Raw genomic sequence first — 25,677 nt, forward strand, 5'->3', positions numbered from 1 at the left:
ATTTGAGTGGGGAGTGCATGTATTGTTATCTATGGATTCCATATACTATAGAAGATATCAGGTTGTTGATTATCACTCTGCGACGGGGTATGGAACCGGTCCGCCTGGAGAGTTTGGTAATCTGGCAGTTAAGATTTCGACTCCATCCGCCGTCACTAGGAGGGTATGTTCTGCGAAAGCGTCAGTACATATAATTTTTTATATCCTTGTAAGAATGGTATGCCCACCGAACTGTGCCGTCCTCTTCCCATCCATCGTCACCGCCGTCCAATTATCCGGCCATATCATATCTCTATACGTCCCCAGCGCTACCATCGGCTCGATAGTAAAGCACATACCCTCTTTCGCTGCCCCGACGGCCTTATTCCCAGCATAATGTGGCACGCTGGGCAAACAATGAAACACCGTGCTAATGCCATGTCCACAGAACGACCGAATCACACTGCAGTCTCTCTTGCGCGCATGCGCCTCAATCACATCCCCATAAGCCCGGAACAACGCCCCAGGCTTGACAAGCTCAATCGCCATGTCCAGACACTCTCGGGCTGTTTCGACAACCCGCACGGAATCGGGATCCGCTTTCGCTTTCTCCCCAACGTAGTACGTCTCGTTTAGATCGCCGTGATATCCGCCATGGTAGAGCGTGACGTCAATGTTTAGAATGTCGCCGTCGACGAGGATGCGCTGGTCGGGGATACCGTGGCAGATGACTTCGTTGAGGGAGGTGCAGACGGATTTGGGAAAGAAGTTGTAGTTGAGTGGGGAGGGGTAGGACTATATTTTGACCTCATCAGTATCTCATTACGAGTATGGTAAAATTCTGAGGAATGTGGATGTGTTAGGTATACATCACGCTCTATACACGCCTTGTGCACGATCTCATCGATATAATCCGTTGTCACCCCAGGTTTGATGGCGGCTGCTGCAATGTCCAGGACTTCGCGAGCGAGTCTGCAGACCTTTCGCATGGCATCCTGACCTGCCTTATCAAGGACGGTGAATTTGGCTCTTCGATCATAGAAGGATTGTGCGCTTTGTGGAATGCCATCTTGCCAGTAATCTGGATGTTGGATGGTGGTGGGGACTGTGCGACGCTCGGAGAGTGGGTAGACGGGTCGGAGCGAGCCGGTGAATTTGAATGATGGGAAGGGGTTGTACAGAATGGTCTCTGATGTTTCTCAGTAGGAGGTGGATGGCACAGATAATGCTGATGGCTTACGCTTTGCTCTGTGGATAGCTTTATGTATTTTCTTGGTCGTTATTAGATTTGTGGGTGAGATGGGTATGTATGTTGCGTACTCACCCAGCTACGCTGGAAGCATTCTTGAGAGCAGAAAAAGCTTCCTCTGATCTCTAATTTGAGGCAGGTGGGACATTGCAGTGTGCTACATTCATTGTCACACCCGTCACCCAGACATCTCCGTTTCGCGACAAACTTGGAGGACATGGTAGTGAGATAGTTGCTGCAGCAGGTTTGTGTAGTACCGAGTCACTATTGAGCATTTTATCCTTACAACTCTGAAATTTGTTGAGGGTTACCCATTAAATATAGCCGGATAGTAGTACTGGCAGTAATAAATTTGAGGCCTTCCCCGCACGTTGTTCCTAGATATACTCCCTGCCATGTTGGGTTGCCTCGATGACAGGTAAATGACCAGCAGACGCCGAATTCGGAACACCGGAGAGGTCGTAAGAACTAATATTATTTGGCGCTTAACGTAGTACTAACACTAACAGACATAGTTGGAAGAGAAAGTACTTTGTTGGAGTCTACTAGTATGGTGTGCTGTGCCACCTCCGGCGGACGTCCGGCGCGGTTAAACTCCGCTTTTGTGGTTGAGAAGCTCATTGGCTGGAAGGTAAAATCCGACATCCGGTTGCATATACCTAGGCATACACTATATTATACTTGAACCTCATTATGCAGCGAGAGAATTCAGCATAACTCCGGTCTGATCAATGATACTGACAGAGAATCTGGACGGCCTAGGGCTCCATTCCCCGGACTAATAGCTAATCCGAGGGTAGTCCCGTGGTTGGATTTGCGGCGAGTGGGGCCGGAGCTAAGCCTAAAGGAGAGCGGGGATGAGTTGAGTCTAGACAAGAACTCGAATGTCAGCATCTTCTTTCTTCGTTCTTTCTTTCCACAACCTGATCGGAAGTATCGCGTCACGGTTAATGTCAGTATCGCGCCTTGAAATTGCAACATGGGATCGAAAAGCCCCGAAGGCCACCGGCAGACTCCTGATGGTATGACACCCGCGAAGCTTTAGAAGCTCCGTTCTGACCTGTCTGCATCATTTAGCCTCCAATTCCTCCGAGCTCAAGCCTGCCAATCCCAACCCCAAGCCCGCCCGCAATGGCTCTCAGTCAGCCGATCTCGACGGCGGAAATCTCGACGATGATAATGACGATGACGGTGAAGCGAACGAAGAAGCGGGGGTGAAGACCTCCGCTGATAGTACTGGTACATTCAGATTACACTCCACAAAGCATTCCATGATCTGCATTCCTGATAATATAATTCGTATAGATAAGAAAAAGAAACGCAAGAGGTCCAAGAAGAAGACCAAAAAAGGAACCCTGCCACTCAAGCAGTCGAGCCCTCCCCGTGTGCTGGTTTCGTCCCTCTTCCCGTCTGGATATCCCATCGGGGAGTGCGTCCCTTACCAGGATGATAACACCTCTCGCACTACGGACGAGGAATTGCGTTACAATTCACGTCTTTGGGATAAGGACTTTCTCGACGAGTACCGTCAAGCCGCCGAGATCCATCGTCAGGTTCGCCAGTATGCCCAGAATGAGCTCATCAAACCTGGCGCAAGTCTCACTACAATTGCTGAGGGTATTGAGGACGGGGTCCGCGCTTTGTCCGGCCACCAGGGACTTGAACCCGGAGACGGTTTCAAGGCGGGAATGGGATTTCCCACTGGGTTGTGCTTGAACAATGTTGCAGCCCATTGGACGCCGAACCCGGGTGCCAAGGATGTCTTTTTAGATAAAAGTGATGTGCTCAAAGTTGATTTTGGCGTTCATGTCAATGGCCGTATTGTCGACTCGGCTTTCACTGTGGCTTTTGACCACACATATGACAACCTTTTGACGGCTGTGAAGGAGGCGACTAATACTGGCATCATGGTATTTCTACCTTCTAATGACCACCTCTGACCACAGCTAACGTTTGTAGCACGCTGGCATTGACGCCAGAGTGAGTGAAATCGGCGCAGCGATCCAGGAAGTCATGGAAAGCTACGAGGTCGAAATCGCCGGAAAGACCCACCCTGTTAAAGCCATCAGGAATATTACCGGGCATGATATCCTTCGGTATAATATTCATGGTGGTAAACAGGTCCCGTTCATCAAGAACGACAGGCCGGATAAGATGGAGGAGGGTGAAGTCTTCGCTATCGAAACATTTGGAAGTACCGGCAGAGGAGTTCTCCATGATGATGTAGGTCTCTGTTTGTCCAATGTGTTTAGCAAGGCTAATGCTCCTCAGGTGGGAGTCTATGGCTACGGAAGGAACACCGATGTCTCAGGTGCAAACCTGCGTCTTTCCTCTGCCAAGAATCTTCTTAAGACTATCGACGCCAATTTTGGAAGCCTTGTCTTCTGCCGTCGGTACCTTGAGCGTCTCGGTGTGGAGAAATACCATCTCGGGGTAAGCAAGTAGGAGATTATAAGATAAACATATGCTGACTCAGTATGCAGATGAGACATTTGATTGATAACGGCATCGTCGAATATTACGAACCATTGGTCGATGTGAAGGGCTCATACACGGCCCAATTTGAACACGTAAGAGCTTTCCGCCAGGTTTATCAGCTGAAGCCTAACAATTTATAGACTATCCTGCTCCACAATGGTGGAAAGGAAGTGATCAGTCGTGGCGATGACTACTAAGCATTGGCCTCAGCTGAAGCCGAAGCGTTGCCGTGACTAATTGAGGCCATGGTTCGGCTTACCTGTTGACTGATTTCCACATTGCCGTGTGGAATTGCTATCTGCTACCGTACAGCCTGCTCTCCGTCATAAGGAAGCATTTGTGCACTCTTCAGGATGTCATCGACACTCTGAAGCTCCAATTGTGCATGTTTATAGTGACATGTCTCTCATTACAGGCCTATATTATCTTACTCTCTAGCTTCTGAACAAAATTTGTGAAGAGCATCGTATTATTCCTGGTATCCTGGCTGTTTTCATCAGTCGTAGATCTTCCCCATAACTTTCTTGCCTCCTTTGTCCACGTAACATTATGCCACAACGCCTTTCATGTATAGTGAAGACAAGCAGGCTTCCAATAGTTACTTCAGTAACAGAAGGCGTAAGTGTTCACCTGAAGCTAGCTCACGTCTTTATATATGTACAAGTAGTCTGCGTTCGTCGACATACACTTCTCCTAATGTATAAACTGACTCATCAATGACCTTATTTTTTAGTATACCTAGCAAGTCTATGGAGTTTGTAACATGTTGAGAGCATTCCTCCGACGTAGCTAGAGAGATTTATGTCAATCCTAAGCTTGTAATCGTTCTATCTTAAGATGATCATAAGCCTTTCGTTTCCTTGTAGGAGTAGTAGTTCTTAGTACTAAGAATATATATCTAGCGGTCAAGTCTTGACGCTTACGGGTCTAGTTGATGAATGTCTCGGACAGCCCTATGTAGTTACAGAGATCTTCGTTCCTGTATATTATAAAGGATCCTTAAGGGAACAAAAATCCCTATTAAGTATTAACCGTCAATCAATTAATAAAGAGAACTTCATTGACTTCCATCGCGAAGCTCTTCAATAGGTCCTCAGAAATGCAAAACTCATTCCGAGGATTCGAGGCCGTGGGAGGAAAAGCAACAGGGCCATCGAATCTCAACTCACAAGGTAAGATTAACGGCCCGTTGACCACGGAAATGTTTCAAATATCGGTAAACTAGATGAATACGCCCCTTCCATTTCTCCAGTTGCATCCTCTTGTTGACGACATCAAGCTTGATCCACAGAATAAGCCTAGTTCTACCATCCGTACATTCCAACCACAACTGCACGTCCACTCTTAGCTGCGACAGGGGCTCTGTTACACCCACCTCAACAACGAATGACGGGCGACCGTCTCGCCTGGTGCGTTTTCTGGGAGAATACGATTGATTGGGTTCCTTGTACAGGCCACCCAATGTTTGCGCTCGTCAATCCCCAGGGCCGCCTGCTAGATATTGAAAATGTCTTCCCCAAGCTGGCGGCCGCCCGTGCGCATTATAAGCGGGCTGGGCTTGGGCCGGGGTTTATGGAGCGGTTTATGCGGTAACCGCTCCCTTTTGTTTGCTTCTTTTTCTTTTTCTCTTTTTCCCGTGGCTTGGGGATGGGTATGGTGATTTTTGAGGAACAAATTTGAAGGAAAGGTGGGGGGGGGGGGGGGGGGGGGGGGGGCGCGCTGGATAGATTTACTGACTGCGGCGAGCGAACTTGGGGGTTGTTGTTGATAGCGATGGGATTGGTTGTGTCAAGTCGAGGAGATATGTAAAACCAGAGACAGAGAGAGTGATAGTTCGGTGTGTAGTAACAGCGGAGTCCATTCCGTTTGTGTTTGTGCAGATTGCCTCTGTATGTTAGCCACAGCAGAGAGTTTCTTCAATCACGAATAACTCTCAATAGATTGTCAATTCCTTGAACTTGTTCTTGCTACCCCCCTTCCGTGAATACATTTGATCCATCAAAGTCATCTGGACTTCTGTTTCTCCCGCCTTGAATGACGGATTGGCACATCTTTTCCTCAAGAGAAGTCGGTAGGGTTCCAGATCCAGCTCTGACTTAATTGCAGAGTATTGATATTATTTTGGCCGTGACTCGCAGGTTCGGCCATCGAGGCCATCGGACTTAGATGATTTCCCAAGGAGTCGGACAAGGTTGATCCTGGTGGGACAGATGGCGGCGGTTGTGCGGACGCCTCGAGCTGCATGCCGGTGGTGGCCAGTATGTCATTGCTCGGAGGTATGCTTGGGTCAGAGTTCTCCCACAGTACTATGAATCGCTTGATTAGACGTACTGAACATTTGAACAGGGATAGTGCAAGGGTCATTCCAATATCGAGAAAAAGGAAAAAAGAAAAGTACACACCTCGCTGTACAAACTCAAGCGCCTCATCAATTCCGCAGACCAAGGGAAACGCATTGGCGACTTCGTCACCCGGCGCCGCCGCGCTCATCCCCTCATGCTGCATTTCGGCTGGACCCTGCGCATCCCTCCGCGCCTCTGAGGCACCCGGGACCTTGGGTGAAAGCTGCTCCGTGCTTGCTCGGTCGTTGAGAATTATGGCCGACACGGACGGGTCGAGGCCCCCTTCATCTGCGAATCCACCACGGTGTGCCGCCGGACGCTCGCGCCCGTTGGGTTCATGCGTCATCCCGTCACTGCGACTCGGAGGGCATGGCTCCGCGGCGGGCTGGCCAAGTAAACTCTGCAATTCTCGACGGAAGATCAGCTCCAGCAGCTCTTTGAGGACCTTGACCGTCTGCGACGATACGACGGAGCAGGCGGCGAGCATTTTCTGCAGCGCAATGGAATTCGCCACCCCGCGCTTGGCATCCAAGGACTGCACAGACCCCAGGTTGCAGAGGGCCACCATCCCCAGTGTCACGCCTGCGGTGAAGTTCTGGATGGCGATGTATGCGGCGGCTTGGGTGGTCTGGGCGGCGCGTAGGACCCTCTGGTACCGTGGCATGATGCTGCAGGTGCGCCGAGCGCAATGCTCGCACTGTTCGAAGCTGGTCGGCCGCGCATCGGAGTACAAGCTGCGAGAGCTCTGAGTCATCAGGCGCCGTGTATATCGGAGAAAAGGTCGGTGGAGGATAATCTGGATATTGTCGTACGCTAATTGCAGGACCAAGGCCTGAAGCTCAAACACTCGACACACCTCCGCTTCATGCCTGGTCAGATTCGAGGTGTCCAGGTCAAGATGGTGCTCCAGTCGGAGCTCCAAGGGCAGCATGTCAAACCATGCGACCAGCTTCGTGTTAATCTCCACAGCCTGGTTTATGACCGCTTCCCACTTCCCTTCGTTAAGATCGTAAATATCGCCGATGATGGGAGCGGCAATAGAGTAGAGCTCAAACTTGTGCCTCTGATACGCGCCCAAGGTAGCGGGTGGCCGGTCTGCATTCGATTCACGATGGTGGTTCAAGCTAAATACCGGATGCACCGTCATCAGATCGTCCAGATCTCGGGGCATGGCCACGGCACAATGCGAGTCGCTGATCGAAGGCGGCCGACCATAGGTGATGGAAGCAAACCTGATTTTTGCGGACGTCAGCATCCACGGTCAATCGATCCTACTGTTCTCCATTCGGAAGGCAACTGCACCTGTCAAAAACATAGAGAGCCCACCAAGTCCTCCGGCGGACTTCAACCACAATCTCATTCGCAGGGCCCCACAGCGCCTCCTTGTGCAGCCCCTGCGCCTGGGCGCTGCGGATGCCCGCGCCAAGTATGGGCATTGCCAGGTTCGGTTTACCAGTGTAGAGGTGAAATGTACTGAGCAGGATGCATAACTGCACACACTCTACCCCTCCTGTGTCTAACATGTCAAAAAAGTGGGATCGGATCTGGTTCAGCATACTCTCCTGCAGCACACTTAATTCTGACCGGGAGATCCCCATTTGCATGCTTTGCTCGTCCGGGGCATATGTGGCCCCCAGTGTGAGCGCCATTAGTATCAGGACTGCAGTGCCTCTCTGCCGGGCAGTTACACATTGATCATCGAGAATCTGGCGGTAGCTGTGCTCGAATGAAGGAATGTGGAAGAGCAGTGTAAACCAGTGAACCGAGTCCCAGTACGATTGCAGCAAGAAGTCCGAGATCGCCCGAGATGGAAGTATGAGACCCGGGAAGTGTTCAGCGAGGCTAGTACTTTCTTCCCTGCTGGCGTGTCCCAGGTTTCGGGTGCTCAGAAATGCCCCTCCAGGAAGCGCAGAAGTGTTCCCAGGAGCCGCAGGTGACGCTTGCGACCCTTGATCGTGCTTCTGAAAAAGCTACCCGAACATCAGTGGTCAGGGCAAAGAGAAATGACGGGTATCGACGGTTACCTGATCAGTAAGCTCTACTGCAGATGCTTGGTGATATTGATCGGGTTCGGCAAGGGATTCCAAATGCTTGTTGAGGCCGTGATGGAAGCCGCGACGGGCTTGATCAACTCCTAAGGGAGTCCCCATACCAGAGCGCAAATGATAGCTGCTTCTATCCCGCAAGCCGGAAGACCTAGAGGATCGGATCGACTTGCTAGAACTTACTTAATCTAGGAGTTCAACGTAGCCAGTGGACAACGATCGACCTACCGCAAAGGTGCCGAGGTTGTCTCGCAGACAAAGCCAGAGCGCATGCATAGAGAACATGGCTTCTCAACATCGCACTGATGGAGCGCATACCGGTCAGCGCGGGGGTGGGAAAGACGCGTCGATCTTGTCTCCTTACTTTTAGCTTCTGCCTTCGACAGCGATCGCAGGCATGCCGTCGTGACGAAGCGGACGGTTTGCCCGGAGGGAATCTCGAGCGAGCCCCATCTGACATGGTTCGACGGGAGGTTTATACTTCAAGCAGACTTCTGCATAAAGAAGACAGAACTTAGACTAGATCTAGCAAGATATGATAGCTTTCCCGTGATCTTAAACAGGTAAGGTGTGCTGGAATTATGTGTGTAGTTAAGGTTGGTTACAGTCACAGTGCTTAGTAATCCACTGGAGTTTTTTCCATCTCTGTCCACCACCTTTCCTGCCATTGGTCGCATAATTGACCCCATAACTCAGTACTACAGTAAGTACTTACTACTAGTAGTTCATGTTATAAGGGTTGCTGGATACTTGACTACCTACTTGCCGTTACTCGCAGTAACACTCCGATTTAGCTGTCTATAGGCCTGCGTCATGCATGTGTCTGTTCCCAAATTACTACCAATGCTCTATCTTCTGCTTGTTCTTCTGACTGGCCTGGGGGATCAATACTAGGCAAGGTGTTGAGACATTGTGAGTCACCCCTGCTGCTTCTAGCCATCGATATATCGTTTTGGTCTACTTAGCAGGGATCTGTTCCAACATAAGGTAATAATCATGTTACGGTTGCAAAAATCCATCCAAATCTATGCGAATCCTATACAAATATCATGTTTACACAGAAGAAAAATAACACAGACGAACGAGAGGATCCAAGTCTTCTCATTCCCGACTGGCTATTTCCTCAATGGTACAGTCAAGACCGGGACACGGTAGTCTCAAAGTCCTCCGGCTCGCGTCCCAGGAGCTCGCCTAGCAAAGGGGACACGAAAGCGCCTTCTCCTCGGCGAAAGGCCTCAAAGGTGGAGGTCCACAACTTCGAATGATCCACGCCATGGTAAGTGAAGTTGGAAGAAACCTGAGGTTGTCTGGCGAATTCATCCACGGAGACCTGGCGAATGCGCACCGTATGATTGGCGAGCTTGGCCAGAATGGCAACCGTTTCCCCGAGGGTCAGGGTTCGCGGGCCGGACAAGAGCACTTTGCGATTGCGATAGGGAAACCCGTTCGGGTCCTGCACGAATCTCTTGATGAGCTCTGCGGACCCTTCCCCAAGTTCCTCACGCTTCACCCACGCGATCCCCTGGCCCGCACCATCGTGGGGGATCTTGATCTCGTCGACGGGCTGCTTCGGATCAAAGAAAGCGGTATAGAGCGGGTACGACTCGGAGTAGAGACCTTCGCGGATGACCGTGTAGGAGAAACCCACATGCTGCCGCGTGCATTCCTCCAGGTATCTTTCGGTGTCCAAGTGCGCCTGCATGACGTGTGCCACCGACTTATCACCTTCGGGGTTCCCACCGTAGCCTAGCGACCCGTAGAAGATATGTGTCACACCCATGCGAATCGCATGGTCGATGGCAGTGCGGTGTCGCTATCCCCCAAGCATATCGCGGTCAGCATGTGTTTCGGACTGGATGCTTCCACATAAGGGGGGGTTAAGTCTTACCTCAGTTCGATATTCATGCTCCACAGACGCGTAGGAGATTAGGAAGAGTATGTTCAGCCCCTCGAATGCAACCTTCAAGCTCTCGTCGTCGTCGTAGTCAGCCTGCCGGAGAACAGCTTGGTCCACGGGCAAGCTCCTGAGTTTTTCAGGACTCCGAGCGATAAACACAAGCTTCTTAGATGGAAGACGTGGCAAGAGATGCTTGACGGTGCTCCCGCCAATACCTCCTGCAGCTGGGAAGACTCCGATGGTGGGGGTATTCATCTTGGATTTACGAGCAAAGACACAAAGTATGATTGACTTGGTCGAGGTTTCTTGCTACATCTCTCAGCTTTTATACTATTTTTTCGAATACATCGAGCATATACCAGAATATCCTGGTGAATTTGTCAGAACCTAAAGCATTTGTCATCCTAACGTGGTGACGTTAACTAGAATGGAGGTTTGTCTTTGCCCCCCTCCGGTCCAAGAAAAGCAACGATCGTAGTGTGGAGATGGGTGAGGGATTCAGCCTTCTATTCTCCGTTTCTTTTCTTTTCCTTTTTTCGTCTATTGTTCTGTTTTGGGGTGTCAGATGCCAACTTCTATAAAAATGACGGTCCGCCGGACCATCCGTTGAATGCCAAGTCCGAGTCCACCGGACTCGGAGCGTGTCCGGTTGTTGCATCATAGCCAATGGTGGATGTGCAGGTGGGAACACCCGGAGACAAGCTCATGTAACTACATCAGCGCCATTAGTAAGAAGGTCATTTTGTAACCCTGGATAGTGCGCGGTGTGGCGTTCGATGAGATCTAAACTATCTGACCCTCACATTACTCACACTTGGGCGTTTCATGGTACTTTAATCACTCAGGCTGCGCTTAGAAATATACACCCGTTTTATTGCCCTCTTTGTACGAAGTAGAACGACTCTCGCATGGAGTGAAATCAAGTTCAATAAAGGTCTGGCAACGCAATCCGAGTACATTCGACTCGACAATACGAAAGCCAACAAAGATGCCTTCCCGCTACCTCAACGCCGATGAAAGTGAGATTGTGGAGATCGCTAACGAACCGGCGAGCGGTGTAAGTTAGAACTTCCGGCACATTGGACGCTTCATTGCTGACGATCCCCTGCAGATTCCCTACTTCACCCCCAAGCAGACTCCGACGGCGGGCACCGCTCTCGTGCCCGCGTCCCAAGACCCTCAGACACCCAAGCTGTTTACGCCGCTGCGTATTCGAGGAATTGAGCTCCAGAACAGAATTCTGGTGAGCTGCTTCGTGTCACTTTTCCTTTCTGTTGTTGTTCAAATCTTGGCAATTCGAGACTAACCTAGAATTCTCAAGCTCTCTCCTCTCTGCCAATATTCAGCCGAAGATGGACATCACACTGACTGGCACTTTGCTCACCTGGGTGGCATCATCTCGCGTGGACCCGGCCTCTCCTTTGTGGAAGCCACTGCGGTCACAGCTAACGGCCGGATCACCCCAGAGGATTCAGGCCTCTGGAAAGACTCGCAAATCGGCCCGTTGAAGAGGATCGTGGACTTTGCTCATAGCCAGGGCCAGTTGATCGGAATCCAACTCTCGCATGCGGGCCGGAAAGCGAGCACTGTTGCCCCGTGGTTGAGCATGAACCGAGGGCCCGGAGCTCCCGTTAAATCGGTCAATGGCATTGACCACGATGGCTTTGCACCGGTAAGAACCCCTCTTCACTCTTTCTTTCAGCCAAGCTTCTGGACTAACCTCTGCCTTGCGTTTGGAACAGCGTCATGGCTGGCCAGACGATGTGGTTGCCCCGAGTGCGATCGCCTTCAAGGATAAGAACATCATTCCTCGGGAGTTGTCTCACGGCGAGATACGATCCTTGGTCGAGGCTTGGGGTGAAGCGGTAAAGAGAGCGGTCCGTGCCGGGTTCGATGTATGTCTTCCATCCGCTTCCTTTAAAGAATGTTCCGTCATCTGACCCCGCTTGATTTCCGTCGCAAGGCAATCGAGATCCACGGTGCGCATGGGTACCTTATTCATGAATTCCTCTCCCCCGCATCCAACAAACGAACAGACGAATACGGGGGAAGCTTCGAAAACCGAATTCGCTTGGCCCTCGAGCTAGTTGACATCTCTCGGCAGCATATGACTCCGAACATGCCTCTCTTCTTCCGCGTGAGTGGTACTGACTGGCTGGAGCACCTGGAGAACGAACCCAGCTGGGACGCGAGCCAGACAGTCCGGTTGGCGGAGGTTCTGGTGGAGCACGGGGTGGATGTCCTTGATGTATCCAGCGGAGGGAATGATCCTCGGCAGCAGATCAAGGGGGGCCCAGCCTACCAGTCCCCCTACGCATTCCAGGTGAAAGAGGCTCTGGGTGATCGTCTTCTGGTGGCATCCGTTGGGGCCATCACCTCCGGTCCGCAGGCTAATGACCTTTTGAACGCGGGTCTCGATATGGTCCTCATCGGCCGCATGTTTCAGAAGAATCCAGGCCTGGTGTGGACGTTCGCTGAAGAGCTCAATGTTGATGTGAAGGCAGCCCATCAGATTCACTGGGGGTTCGCTGGAAAGCGCCGTCACCGGTGACTGCTGCTGGCTTAGAGTTGAAGGAATTAGCATTCCCTGTTACTATTCATGGTTCCTACTTGATTAGATAGACCTAATCCTGCTTGCCAAGGACAAAGAGGTTACTCGCAAAGTGGCTATCAAGATGCTTGCAATATTCAACCACAGTTTGAACTGTTGTAGAGAAAATGGCTAGGAAGCGCTCAAGACGTTCAAAGGAACAACACTGCGGTATTGTTCTAATAATGGACATTCAAATGCCTGTCATGGGGGGCTTTGAGTCGACCTCAAGAATTAACGACCGGCTTTCGTCGCTCTTCAAATCAATACTGGCCCTTCGACGTCAACTTTTGTACCTAGCTTGCTCAGTCAGCCTATTACATGTAGCGAATAGTTTTGAGGATCATGAGAAATCAAGGGTCGCCCTAGTTCGCCGGCCTCTAAGTGAATTACGCACGAATTGGTCTTATGTTAGTCCATACCTTATCAAGGCATGGCATGATGAAAGAAATAGATGAGCACCCCCTCCTTACTGGGCATACTACTCCAGAGGTCTTACCGGTATGGCTGTGGTTACTCTGGGCCAATGGGGGTCCTAACCCTTCTCTGTCTACGAGGTGGTGGAAAGTCAGGTTCAGCAATTTGCTCTCTTTCCCTTATTCTCTGTGGAAGGTTGGAAGCGATGAAAGCAACAAGGCTTAACAAGCATATTTCTTCCTGTCTCAAAGCACATCAAGAGAAATACTGTGGATCTAGAAAGCGTAAGCAAGAGGCTCAATGATGCCTACAAACTAGCTAATAATTTGTAGAAAGGAATATCTCACCCAGCGAGTTAAACGCGTGGCAGCTAAGATTTAAAGGAAACCGAGGATATCGTGCTTTGGATGATCTGTATGATACCACGCACGGTTTCAAAACCAACAAATAACAAATAAAGTACGATAGTACCTCTAGACTGTTGTCGTTGTGGCGAGTCTATCCAGGTACCTTTCCTTGTGACATCTGTGTCTATGTTATAGGACGATTGGCAAATTAGCGCCAGCCTTCCTACCCCGCGCCAGCTGTTCAACACATCGCACCTTCCGCTATCACGAATACCGTATGTGATATTGAGAACCGAATTGTCATCAGAAATGACTCACCTTCAGGAAGAGCATATCGCACGCGTTGTTTGAGCAGCGCATATTCTAGCCTATCTTACGAGAGGGAGAAGCCACGCGCAGGCCGAGAAGGCTGAAGATGCAGCTCCCAGTGATACAGACAGTGACACTGAGATTGAAGCGGCAGTTGATGATAAGACGGAGACTGGGGCAGCAGAAGCTGTAACTCTATCCGCGTCAAGGGATTCTGTTCTGCGGAAGTTTCTAGACTGTATTTGCCAGTTGCTGTCGCCGTGCAAGGGATGGGACGGGGTTACTGCAGCTGCAATGCGCGAAAGCAGAGATACTGTTTATGTGGACGTGCAAGGAATGATGGATTCGGTTCAGATTGCGGCGCCTTTGATCCTGCGACACTGAAGTATTGTCGGATGTTAGAGGACTATCTAACCTGTTGTGCCAGCACCAAAGGTATGCATGTGCGGAGTAATAAGATTGGATGCAGCCATGACTAACTGGATATGACTCCCTGGCAGAGCTGAATAGAACAGCGGATCCCATTACTGACTTCGAGGCCGCTTCGATCAACTACACAGCTAGTCGAGTTGACTACCGGATCGCCGCCTGCCGAAGAACCTACGCAAGCAGTCATAAGGATACGGATTGGCACCCGCAGGCATGGCCTGGACGTGAGTCGGCAGCCCAAACTTGGACAACGATGGCTGAGCTTTTGCTGTGCTTTGATAGCAAGAGAGTTACCGCAGATTTTAGGTCTCTTTTGGTACAAAGGGCCTACAGCTGTGTCTGTTCAACAGAAATGCAACAGTTACTTCTGGATGCACTTGGGCCCAAGGTTGGTTCGCGGCTTTGGGTGTGTCTAAAATTCGTTGCCAGGCCATTGACGGACTGTAGGCGTTTGCGGGAAATTGCTCTTTGGGAGTCACAGCTTCGACACAGTCGAATTTCTCTAGTGCCTTCCGCGCCAAAGACGACACTTGCTATGGAACTGGTGGTCGATATTGCCACAGCTTGGGAGCGATTGGGTCTTGGAGTTGCAACCAAATCAGTCATCGAATTGCTTGATCCCCATAGACAAAATTTCAAACAGGCCTGTGCCAGGTCTTTCTCACTGCATGCTGAAATGCAGTTCATACGGCATTACGAAGAGTGTCGTGGACAACAGAGAATGTTGGAATACTTTGGGTGCAGCAAAAAGTCTTGTCTCCTTTGTGAAACGTTCCTGGCTGCGATGAAAAAACCAATTGAAAGTCGGGGTAGGCATGGCGTGTGCTATCCTGCCTGGGGAGTTCCGTGCTCAAATTCGGATGCTATATATCTCGCTACCATTGGTTTAGAAAACGACCTTCTAAGACGCATCCGAGGCTCAGTCATAGAAAGGAACCAACCAGGTGCAACGGCGGCCTTACCAAATGTCATGCAATCGGACATTCTGTCGGACTTTTCAAACCTTACGCGGGAAGAGTGGCACCAAAGACAGAAGTATGTGGATACAGATAAAGCCGAGCAGACCAAAAACTGGACAAAGCTGCAACTTAAGTGAGACCGCCCTGTTGCTTTTCTAAAGGATAGGTGACTGTTGATAACTGACAATAACATGACACAGCGAGGGCAAGACCCAAGATTTACACACGAGGACTGACCCACGCCCAAACTTTGAACCTGAAGACTGTTGCGTGATGTGTAATAAAACGCCAGCCCGGCGATGTGGGTGCTGTCGCAGCATATATTATTGTTCCAAAAATTGCCAAGAAAGCGATTTTCCTTCCCACAAGTTGCTTTGCAAGAAGTTTGCGACCCAGCCTGGCCGTCCATCCCCAGAGCACAGGCGAGCCATTTTCTTCCCAGTGGACAAAGCAGAGCCTATTCTGATATGGATCCTTACTAAGCGCCGATACGACGAAGATTCAAGAGGGTGGTGGACAGATGCACTAGTGCATTCATACCTTGGTCCTGGTTCACCGAATACAGGAAGATTGCATGTGGAACACGACGAGATACGAGATCGAAACTTAGGGTCTGGTTTCGCTTCATCTACCCTGCGGAATGAAGGATACTGTGTTACTCTGCTGCATCGCGACGCATATCTAATCGACAATTCGCCCCCAAATCAAAGCATACTGGCTTCTGTAAGAGCCTCATCCACCATGAGCCCTCCCCACGCATACAATGGCTCATGGTTGCGATGCGGCAGATCCACCCAGAAGACTATGCCGACATAAAACTGGCCGATTTTCGGCATCTGATGGACTACCTAGTAAGGTATGCAAACACGGATGTCAGAGAATCTGTTCCAGATCTGCAGTATCGGGCTCATAAGGTTGTTCGGAGCGTGAAGGTTTGCTGCGACGGGGAGATAAAGCTCCATGGATCGGAGCCGTTCGTTTCAATCGACATAAATCGCTCAACCCGGATTTCTCTTTCTGCTAGGCAGCGCGATTCTATTTCGCCGATTTCCGCTCTTCTCGGCATACCGCTCATCTTTTGGAAAGACCCCAACCCTGTGTTCCACCATGACCCTCCCGGATGGGACGGAATATGGTCCGCAAGCAGCAATCAGAATGTGGCATTCATGATGATGGAAACCAACCCTTTAGACTCTTCATGGGGCTGGGCTCCTCTGTATTGGAACCATGATATTGGAAATGTATGGGTTGCACGTCAAGACGAGCAGGATCTGGATGTGCGCGAAGTAGCGATGATGTGCCGCTTTGCGAGGCATAAACTCCAACGAATGTTCAATAATGTGATGATATCAGAAGGCTTCACCCTGCTGGATAAGAAGCGCGTTTTGAGTTTTATTACACGCGAAAACGTGCGAGCATTTTGGGAGGAGACCGGTGGTGATGAGGCTGCCAGTAGCTATGAATCGGTTGCCTCCTAGTTAGCTTCGATGCGAGTGGTCCATCGCACTTAGAATTATGCATGTAGGTCAGTGCCATATCGATCTATATAAACTATAAGGTAGATTGTCTAATTCAGAGCAAATCATCTCGACAGCGCGTTGTTATAAACGGCCACTGAGGAGTTCCAAGTCTACTCATTCGAGCTCAAAACAAGTAAATACCCCAATACATATTACATCAACTTACCTTCGCGGGCATTTTGGTGTAGCAGACCACTTCGAGCTTACTGGGATTCATAAGATGCCGATAGCTTTAGCGTTGAGGCCGATAGTAGGTGCAAATTTGTGAGCTGCACGGGCTATTTGAGGAAGCTCCAACGACATTCGTAGAGCTGATACGCGGAGATAGAGTGTCCGGCAACTTTTGGCGGATCTTCAATTGCCGAGCCGGTACTTGAATACTATGGCATTTTGCTGACAATCATGACGTATCTGCTGTCCGCCACCAGCAAAGAAAGTCTCATATTTTATGAGGTCGAAGTTGTCTTTTCCCCCATATTTGAATTGCTTGTCAAGGATTATATGCCAGCTCGTGGAGGATTTGCTTTGTCGGAGGTCGAAGCTGGCCAATTCGTAGTGAAGGGTTCTGGCTTGCAAATGTGCTGCGATGACAGTTCCAAATTGGGCAGCGATAATGGCGTGGAGAGGCTCATAGGAAGGCTCCAATAAACACGGCATATCATGTAAACTACGAGCCGGGCGTGGGGTGAGAGGGGTAAATGCAATGCGACTGACTCGGTAAGACGCCTCAAGTCGGTGCGGCATTCTCACCTCCCGAACATCTTGACTCTTCATCCTGCAAAAACCGTCTTACCACCAGTACTGCTGCCAAACGGGCGAGCTTGCTTCCAATCGTTGAGGCTATTGATTAACAGAACTTCTCCAGCAACTGTCAATCATGGCTCGGCGTGTCCAATTCGAAGGTACGTCTAGTCATAAAGGTTTCAGCTACCATTCATAACCAATTCTTCTGGGCTCAAGCCTCACACGGCAGGCTAGCCTTGTGCCTAGGATTCTAAATGGCCATGGCGGCTCCACATGCCGGCCGTCATAACCATTTTTTCTCCACAGCAGACGAAGCAGGAATGCCCTTGATAGGTGAGACTTTCGAGCCGTTAGACCAGTTTCTAGCCGAGAGACACCAGGAATTAGCTGCAGACCTCTATCCGAGCCCACTGGCTGCTCAGTCTCCAGTCGTAAAACTTGCAACCTGACCTTGAGAGTTGAGCGTAATGAGAAATTTAAATATGGGGTCCTCTGTCATCTTGGGTTTTTTCTCACTCTTCACAATTCCGACCGTGGGCAGACGCAGTAGACTCGAACATGTCGCGCCAAGTTGACAGGCTGGCTGAGCCAGCCGACAAAAAGAAGATGCGGCTCATTGTAGCCAGCTGCAGCAGGTAAGGAATTCCGTTGTCGGCTTAGATGCAGCCAGGCCTATCCTGGTAACAAGACGAACGTCTTTCGGACTGACGGATGTCGATAACAGAACGGGTACTCTGGGTCTCCATGAAGCCCTAGAGATGATTGGATATACACCATATCACATGATCGACCTGATGCTCAAGGGTAGAAAGCCTCACATCAAAGCCTTCACAGAGGGCATCCTAGCTCATAATAATCGATTCTCTGGTATCAAGAGATACGAGACGCCAGACCTTGATCGATGGATAGGGAATTGTGACGTTCGTTGACCTTGATATCCGCTGTAACCTTAACAGCCGTGCGCTGACTGCCAGGTGTACTAGTGCTTGATGGAGATACCAAGCTATATTGGGCTCCGAGCCCTGGCTGGTTATATTGAAGACCCCGACGTCAAATTTATAGTGACTGAGCGCTCGCCTAACAAATGGGTCAAATCGTTCAACAACACGGTTGGTGAAGCGATCTTGGCGGGCCACAAGTTTCCCCTCAACATTCTGAGGCGCTTTGACTCAGAAGTGGATCAGTTCTTCAATCTGGCCGAAGTGATGTACTGGGCCTATTCTGACGGAACAAACCCCGGCCATCCGAACAACGAAGCGGCTCTTCGTAAGAACTATGTTGAATAGTAAGAGTTGCTTTTGGCTTTGACGGTGATATCTGGGCTGATCATAGGCAATAGCATCCAAGAAGTGAAGAAGACACTGCCAAAAGATAGACTTCTTGTCGTCAGTCTTGAGGATGGACTGGGCTGGGAGGAGATCTGTCCATTCTTAGACGTGCCTATTCCTGAAGAGAAGTACCCCCGAGGCAATGAGCCAGACAGATTCCACAAAATTATTGAAGAGTATCTGGAGCCAAAATTGAAGAATTCCATGATCAACTTAGGCACATTTGTGGCCACAATCGCTGGGATAGGTGGCTATGTGGGCTGGAGGTTATATCGCGGGCTTTAGGCTCATCAGCGCTCCCTTCTAGGGTGTCGTAGGAATATAATGATGACATTGACCGTGTAATTAAGATGCTCACTTGGCTGTGGGGAATAGCTAGTCTTTATAAATGGGATCTTAGCGCGATGGCGTGATTTTGCTGCGATTTGGCTCATCGAGCCCGACCGCAGGATGGGTAAGTCCACAAAATAACTGTCTCACGGGTAGGCGATATAGCGTCGTATTCGCCAGGAATGAATTATGATCCGGCCTTCTCTAGTTATTATCACTGTGCATACACATTAGCTTTTGAACAAGACCCGTAGTTGGGTAACCACTTGGAGGCAGATACAGGTTCAATCCGGTCGCAACACTATTGCAGTGTCTTATCACATAAGCTATAGAACAAAGTGCTTCGGAGGAATAAAGTGCAATGCACAACTCTTTGGATAACACAGAGACTTATTATTATCTCGGTTCCAGTAGAGCTTGACAAACACTGGGCTCGAAGGTTGGGATACTTGGAGTTTCACAATCAAAGTGTGGAATTACTCGGTCCAGTGATCAAGTCAGCGATGGCTGTATACCTCAGGCCTCCACTGTTCCAACACCCCACATTCTTGTTCTATACTACTCCAACCAACAATCATCACTTCAGTTCAGTCACGTCGATCCAACGAGCCGTGCTTGTAGGGGCATATGAGATGACCCAAATGGCATACCATGAAAACAAAGAACGGCTAGACAGCATCTGAAGCAGTCATCTTGTCGATTCCATTGTAAGTATGCGAAATAAGTTATCAGAAGTCATATGCACCCTGACCAAGATTGGCAATTGACACAATGTCGGAAGTGAACATGACAGATGGAATACAAGTATCGCCGATTTCAGGCAACAGTGAATCAGTGGCCGATCACGAATCACACCGTTGAGGCTGGTAGAGAGGCTACTAGGTGGAGAGATAAAAGCTCCATGGTAATGGTCCACTTCCATCAGACCCTTAGTGTAGATATGATCTTCCGCGATCTTATTCGATCTCTTTTACTAATTCAAGCAGAGATTCATAATTATAGGATTGACTATCCAACTGGAAGAGTGCTTATCCGTACGCATACCACTGACATCATCCCGAGGGTTCCTAGCCGATCCGCAGTTGCGATCTACTGAATAGCGTATCCGCGGGAAGCCGATCGGGCAATAGGCTATATATTCTCTTAATCACAGAGATACCCCTCCTAACCCCTCAATAGAAGCCTATATTGGCACCATATCCTGTATAGGCGGCTTTTGTTTCGATGCTATAGCACTGGGAGGAAGATAGCATCCAAGAGGACACAATGCCGTCACCATCATTCACCCTCGCCAACCACACTCCCCACCTGATAATACAACCTTCCGACGCTGCTCTCTCCCCACCTGAGAGCTACCTGTTCGTTCAGGATGGTCTTATAATTAGCTGTGGGATCCTCTACGCCTTCTGTTACATATTTTGCATGATTCGCACATACAGTGACCGGACATACCCGTCTGCGTCAGTCAAGGGGATCCAATTCATGAGCCTAACACTTGCCTACGAACTTTTCTACGCGGTGATGACTACAACTACCACCTTTGAGCTTCTTGCATTTCTGGCATGGTTTCTCCTTGACGTTGGTTTCGTCGCAGTGGCAATATGGCGAGCGCATGAAAAGCGCGAACGGGCGTGGCTCGTACGGAGAATAGTGGGCTTCGTACTAGCGGGCGTAGGCGTGCTGAAGGGATTGACGATGCTGTGGCCAGATGAGAGGGAGCAGGTCACAGCGTACTGGACAGGGATTCTGCTGCAGCTGCCGATCGGATGGATCTGTTTAGCGACCCTGTGGAAGGAGTGGGATACCAGAGGTCATTCGTTGGAGATCTGGTATGTGCTTTGTAATTGACTGCTTGCGTTTTACACCGCTGTAGAAGATGCTGACGGGGATACCAGGCTCATGCGATACTTGGGCTGCTATACAGCCTACGGGGTTTTCTTCTGGAGGTATTGGAATGTGCCACAAAACTGGGAATATGTGGCGTCGGTGTGGAGTACAGGGATTATTTTGTGGACACTGCTGCCTGAAACGGTCTATCCATTTGTATATGTCTGGGTGCATCGCACATCCAAAGTTAAGGGCGAGTAGACATCGCATCAGAGAGTTCTAAGCAGATCAGCAGAATAGCTTTGGGGACATGGTCTATACAATCTAGATAAATGGAAAGAAGCGATTAGATGTTTCAGCGCAAGAGCCATAAAGTCGTTTGCAATGATGAAATAAGACGTTTCCACTTTTAAAAAAAAAAGAAAAACAAACAACCAGGCGTTTATCCTACAAGTCGTGGCGGTGTTGGAAAGCGAAACTCAAGCAGATGCGCCCGTGCGCCAACCGACTCTCGACGTTGCTGTCATGTGGATCGAGTCTCCACTGCGGGCGCCCGTCACACCGATGCCTGAATCTCTAGCATGATCTCCCTCGAACTCCTCTGTTTCATACTAACTCACATCCTGTCCATGCAACATTCTGCGCAATTGACTTTGCTCCAACCACTGGACTCGCAATGCTCTTCATGCAGCTAGGTCACCGAGTACCATGGCGCCGAGACATTGGGCGGCCCGGCGAAGACGAGGCTTGGTCTTCGTAAGGCACAATTCAATCTGTGAGAGACAATGGGCGAATCGGGTCCGCAAATCTGACGAGGCTACTAGAAGCCCATTATAGATCATAATCTTCTCTCAGGGCACTCAGAATAGCATCGCAATTTGTTGATCGCCAGTCCAGCACAGCACTCCGATGTGTTTCTGTTTCCCCGATTGCGGTCTGAATTCTTGCCAGCTCATACCCACTTCAACCCGGAACACCGCATCCCAATCAAATGCACACAACTTTCGTGCATCCCAAAACACGTTAAGAAGACAACCTTGCATCTACATATGCAACTGACGTGGTTTCTGGGCGCTAGTTCAGGCGGCTCTGAGTTGGCTTCGAGAGACTTCAGAGATCCACTCATCCGCCCATCCCTTCATCCCTTTCTTAAAGACAATCCGTGCCGCAGCAGCACAAACATTCCTCATCTTCACATACCTCCCCACCTCAACCAGCTTATCTACTCATCTCATCAGCCATTGGGCTAATTGATGAACAAAATGGGCCAGAAGAACTACAAGCGGCTCTACTACAACCTCCTGCGCTCTCAGGAAAGTGAGGCACAACTTCAGGAGATCCCGATAACAGAATACCCTCAGCCAGAGATAAGGTCAGTCAAGTCATTGTATATTTCTTGCAGATGGATCCACTAACTTTGGCGTTCATCTAGCTGTTACACGACACCAATTGCCACCGTTGTCATCGGTCAAACCCACTTCAAGATAGCTGAATACCACCTGCGCCCTTATTCAAGCTTATCACACAACTCATCGGAACTGCGTATCAGCGACATTAACGAAGACATCGGACACACGTTCATCCACTTTCTCAGCACTGGCTGCTATGAAACCCTAAAACCAACGGATCTTGGCCCGGAGAAATGCCCCTGGGCTCGCGAATTCGAGCGCAGTGTTTATGCCTATCATGCTGCGAGGCGGTACAGCATCTTCGGACTCGAAGAGCACGCCAAACGGTATATGCTGACTTTCAGTGAAGAGGTGTCAACGCGCCAACTTCTGAAGACGGTCAGCAAGGTGTACTCTGAACTTCCAGGCCACGATTCATGGTTTGAGAGTTTCATCCGGGATAAGCTCGCTGCTGCTTTCGAGAAAGATGAATTCAGCTTCAGGTACCGAGTTGTGCGCGACGGCCTGGGCTCTGATGACGATTTCAACCGTTTCTTGATGTACACGACTTTGGAGATCTACGCGGATAAACTGACTTCGCTGCGGGAAACTGCACCAAACGGACACCACCAGACCAACGGCCATACGGAAATCCCTTCTGAGGAGAAAGTTCCTGCGGAAGAAAAGCAGTCGACCACCGAATCTCCTGATGATAAAGAGGAGAGCTCACCACGGTATCCCGATGAGCCGCTTTCCGCAGATGACACGCCAACTGTCGTCAATGCTGTGCATTCACGGCCCCACTCGCCGATCCCACCCTCAACGGCTTTCTTAGCCTCTCCAGCCCAAAATGGATACAATTGGGCTTCATCTTGCAGCGATTCTCCACCCAGGGAGTTTCCGACATTTGCTCCTTCACCTCCTTTGATTAGGCGAGAGACTGTGGACTGGGCAGATCCGGATCCAGAGCCAGAGCGAGAACCAAGCTTTCGGCCAGAGACGGAGCCACCTACAGATCAAAAGCCAGATCAGGAGCTTGAGCCGGAGCAGACGTCAAAGCAAGAGCCCGAGCAGAAGCCAGAGCTGGAGATAGAGCAAAGGCCCGAGTCGGTGCTAGAACAAGAGCCAGAACCCGAGCCCGAGCCCAAGCCCGAGCTAACGTTCGAGCCGCAGCCGCAGCCGCAGCTACAACCACAACTGCAATCCCTCCCTCCACCGGACCTCAAACGAAAGACAGAACCCGAGCCCGTGATTAAAACGGAGCCAGAGTTAAAGTCAGTACCACTCCCGAAGCCGGCGCCTGGAAACCAGGCACCACCGGCAGAGCAGCCCGCTCAGCCTAAAAAAAAGAACAAGCCCAACTCACACAGAAGGAAGAAGAAGAACGCCCAAATGCATGCAGCGGCTGCTCAGCAAGCTGGGCCACAAGCCAACGGGTCGGCCGCGAAGCCGTCATCCTGATGGTAAAAGTCCTAAGATGCGGTCTGAGACTCTGCCGCTGTTCACCAAACCCAAGTCCCACGCTCTTTTGGAATATTCTCAAGTCACCCGTCGGTCATATATCCTCGGCTTATAAGGATATAATGGGTATCATTCACTCGTTTACTACATTTCTTATGTTGATGTACTATACACTCTTTGCTATTTATGATGGAATTGCTCGCTCATGAGCGAAATTCCGTCCCTGAGCTTGTGTTGTAGAGGGATGTGGGCAGGAAATTCCTTAACCTGGACTTCTCTCTCGCACATACCGCATCAATCATACAGAACAGTACCGCTGTAAAATGTGGGACATATACCATTCTCTCTCAATCATTATTCCCGATTCATGGAAAGAAAGCCGATAAAATCCTTGTAGAATAATGTCCCTGTAGCTGGAATGAGAAGAATTCCGAACGAATAAACACTTCATCGGCTATCATCCTTTTAAAATAGCGACAAACGTCAGATTCCCCACTTATCCCCAATAGGGTTACTTGGGCGGACATCCCAATACGCAATGTTCCGAGTATATATATATTTTACTGCATCAGGAAGCAGAAAGACAACAAGTCACTCGGGTAAGGCTGACACGGGTGTCGTTGCCTAAGGCTGTGAGCGAGGATGATGGAGACAATCCCCTCGGAATGACATCACATCTTCGATTCCCGCATTCACCACATCATTAACATTGCATATTCATTCTAGACGTTCTAGAATGGTTTACCCCTGGAACACCTGCTTTTGAAAATTGAGGCACAATTTCTGGTAGTGTGGATGAGCTCCAGGCCGAGATTTAGGATTGTCATTCTGGCGTCATGGGCGTCGCAGCAACCAGCGCCGTGAGGATTGCTGGCTACCATCATATTCACGTCATGGACTCAGACCACCATCATATCAGGTCCACAAGATGCAAATATCCTTGCATCGTCAAATCCCCAGTTAAATATGTCCATTCCACCACGATCAACCAGTTTCCTGGTGTATATAGCTCCCTCCCGGCTTCTCTCACGACAGATCCCATATCAAACCCTCCAACTCCACCGCAAGAATTTCTCCAGCCTCAATCCCACCGCTAATATGAAGATCGCTATTACCGGAGCCCGCGGCACCGTAGGACGCGCCGTTGTCAGAGAGGCCTCTCAGGCCGGCCACTCCACAGTCCAGGTTGATCGGACCGATACTGAGTACGATGGGACGCCCAATTCCGAGATGAAGACCGCAGACACGGCCAATAACTACGAAGCCACGCTTGAAGCCTTCAAAGGTTGTGATGCCGTTATTCATCTTGCTGCCATACCAGACCCCATAGGGAAGGATGACCAAGTGGTACACAACAACAATGTTACATCGGCATTCAACGGCTTCTATGCTGCTGCACAACTGGGGATCAAACGCTTCTGCTATGCGTCGTCAGTAAACGCGATCGGTCTCGAATATGCCACGCGACCGCTTCAATTCGAATACTTCCCCGTTGACGAAGAAGCACCGCCCAACCCGACAGATTCTTACGCACTGGCTAAGCAAGAAGCTGAGACCCAAGCAAGAACATTCGCTCGATGGTTTCCCGGAATGAACATCGCGTGTATGCGTATCCATGCTGTGGCGTCCCGTGAGGAGGCACAGAAAGGACACAATGAGAATTGGGAGGACTCAGCCGTTAAGAGCTTGTGGGGATGGGTGAGCCCGGATGCGACGGCAAGAGCCTGCTTGTTGTCTGTGGAGAAGGCTGAGAAACTCAATGGATGTGAGATATTTAATGTTGTTGCTCCAACCACGACGCAGGACACGCCATCGATTGAGCTTGCGAAGAAGTATTATCCCGATACCGAGGTTCGGCACGAACTCAAAGGAAACCAGTCTTTCTTTACAGCTGAAAAGGCGAATAGGATCCTCGGATGGGTACATGAGGAGTGACTGGCCGGTAAGACATGTCGCCTATAGAAGCGTTTTCTTCCGATATCGAAGTGAATGAACCAGATCAGTCTGTAATGCCCAGCAAATAGCAATGCCGACTTGT

The 25,677-nt window shown here is 50.0% G+C and overlaps 11 protein-coding genes across 11 annotated transcripts; 8 read left to right on the forward strand and 3 right to left on the reverse strand.

Moving 5' to 3' along the window:
* Positions 1-72: 72 nt before the first annotated feature.
* An01g11340 (uncharacterized protein) lies at positions 73-1,447 on the reverse strand (the record flags this gene model as incomplete). The annotated part of the gene is made up of 5 exons (XM_001389509.3): positions 73-170; positions 228-774; positions 849-1,168; positions 1,220-1,250; positions 1,304-1,447. 5 exons carry the CDS (start codon positions 1,445-1,447, stop codon positions 73-75), a joined length of 1,140 nt encoding a protein of 379 aa, XP_001389546.1.
* A 331-nt stretch (positions 1,448-1,778) lies between these two features.
* Positions 1,779-2,198, forward strand: An01g11350 (hypothetical protein; the record flags this gene model as incomplete). The annotated part of the gene is made up of 2 exons (XM_059744125.1): positions 1,779-1,859; positions 1,941-2,198. 2 exons carry the CDS (start codon positions 1,779-1,781, stop codon positions 2,196-2,198), a joined length of 339 nt encoding a protein of 112 aa, XP_059603320.1.
* Positions 2,199-2,207: 9 nt separating this feature from the next.
* An01g11360 (uncharacterized protein) lies at positions 2,208-3,903 on the forward strand (the record flags this gene model as incomplete). The annotated part of the gene is made up of 6 exons (XM_059744132.1): positions 2,208-2,250; positions 2,306-2,467; positions 2,534-3,138; positions 3,188-3,661; positions 3,712-3,798; positions 3,847-3,903. 6 exons carry the CDS (start codon positions 2,208-2,210, stop codon positions 3,901-3,903), a joined length of 1,428 nt encoding a protein of 475 aa, XP_059603321.1.
* Positions 3,904-5,764: 1,861 nt separating this feature from the next.
* An01g11370 (uncharacterized protein) lies at positions 5,765-8,378 on the reverse strand (the record flags this gene model as incomplete). The annotated part of the gene is made up of 7 exons (XM_059744138.1): positions 5,765-6,012; positions 6,109-6,844; positions 6,905-7,280; positions 7,375-8,018; positions 8,073-8,244; positions 8,277-8,281; positions 8,322-8,378. The coding sequence occupies 7 exons, from the start codon at positions 8,376-8,378 to the stop codon at positions 5,765-5,767; spliced, it is 2,238 nt and encodes a 745-aa protein (XP_059603322.1).
* Positions 8,379-9,228: 850 nt separating this feature from the next.
* Positions 9,229-10,245, reverse strand: An01g11380 (uncharacterized protein; the record flags this gene model as incomplete). Its single annotated transcript, XM_001389513.1, has 2 exons — positions 9,229-9,906; positions 9,982-10,245. The coding sequence occupies 2 exons, from the start codon at positions 10,243-10,245 to the stop codon at positions 9,229-9,231; spliced, it is 942 nt and encodes a 313-aa protein (XP_001389550.1).
* Positions 10,246-10,978: 733 nt separating this feature from the next.
* An01g11390 (uncharacterized protein) lies at positions 10,979-12,703 on the forward strand (the record flags this gene model as incomplete). The annotated part of the gene is made up of 6 exons (XM_059744150.1): positions 10,979-11,047; positions 11,102-11,233; positions 11,312-11,589; positions 11,693-11,885; positions 11,954-12,513; positions 12,613-12,703. 6 exons carry the CDS (start codon positions 10,979-10,981, stop codon positions 12,701-12,703), a joined length of 1,323 nt encoding a protein of 440 aa, XP_059603323.1.
* A 62-nt stretch (positions 12,704-12,765) lies between these two features.
* On the forward strand, positions 12,766-16,519 carry An01g11400 (uncharacterized protein; the record flags this gene model as incomplete). The annotated part of the gene is made up of 10 exons (XM_001389515.3): positions 12,766-12,990; positions 13,035-13,281; positions 13,330-13,411; positions 13,563-13,619; positions 13,889-14,088; positions 14,154-14,306; positions 14,365-14,470; positions 14,512-15,174; positions 15,242-15,764; positions 15,830-16,519. 10 exons carry the CDS (start codon positions 12,766-12,768, stop codon positions 16,517-16,519), a joined length of 2,946 nt encoding a protein of 981 aa, XP_001389552.3.
* Positions 16,520-17,863: 1,344 nt separating this feature from the next.
* On the forward strand, positions 17,864-18,918 carry An01g11410 (uncharacterized protein; the record flags this gene model as incomplete). Its single annotated transcript, XM_059744161.1, has 4 exons — positions 17,864-17,940; positions 17,976-18,225; positions 18,289-18,571; positions 18,638-18,918. The coding sequence occupies 4 exons, from the start codon at positions 17,864-17,866 to the stop codon at positions 18,916-18,918; spliced, it is 891 nt and encodes a 296-aa protein (XP_059603324.1).
* Positions 18,919-20,229: 1,311 nt separating this feature from the next.
* Positions 20,230-21,051, forward strand: An01g11420 (hypothetical protein; the record flags this gene model as incomplete). Its single annotated transcript, XM_001389517.1, has 2 exons — positions 20,230-20,792; positions 20,859-21,051. 2 exons carry the CDS (start codon positions 20,230-20,232, stop codon positions 21,049-21,051), a joined length of 756 nt encoding a protein of 251 aa, XP_001389554.1.
* Positions 21,052-22,052: 1,001 nt separating this feature from the next.
* An01g11430 (uncharacterized protein) lies at positions 22,053-23,639 on the forward strand (the record flags this gene model as incomplete). Its single annotated transcript, XM_001389518.3, has 2 exons — positions 22,053-22,162; positions 22,223-23,639. The coding sequence occupies 2 exons, from the start codon at positions 22,053-22,055 to the stop codon at positions 23,637-23,639; spliced, it is 1,527 nt and encodes a 508-aa protein (XP_001389555.3).
* Positions 23,640-24,737: 1,098 nt separating this feature from the next.
* An01g11440 (uncharacterized protein) lies at positions 24,738-25,574 on the forward strand (the record flags this gene model as incomplete). The annotated part of the gene is made up of 1 exon (XM_001389519.3): positions 24,738-25,574. One exon carries the CDS (start codon positions 24,738-24,740, stop codon positions 25,572-25,574), a length of 837 nt encoding a protein of 278 aa, XP_001389556.3.
* Between the last annotated feature and the right edge of the window lie 103 nt (positions 25,575-25,677).

The sequence above is a fragment of the Aspergillus niger genome, assembly GCF_000002855.4.
Source record: "Aspergillus niger supercontig An01".
In the NCBI taxonomy this organism is placed as follows: Eukaryota; Fungi; Ascomycota; class Eurotiomycetes; order Eurotiales; family Aspergillaceae; genus Aspergillus; species Aspergillus niger.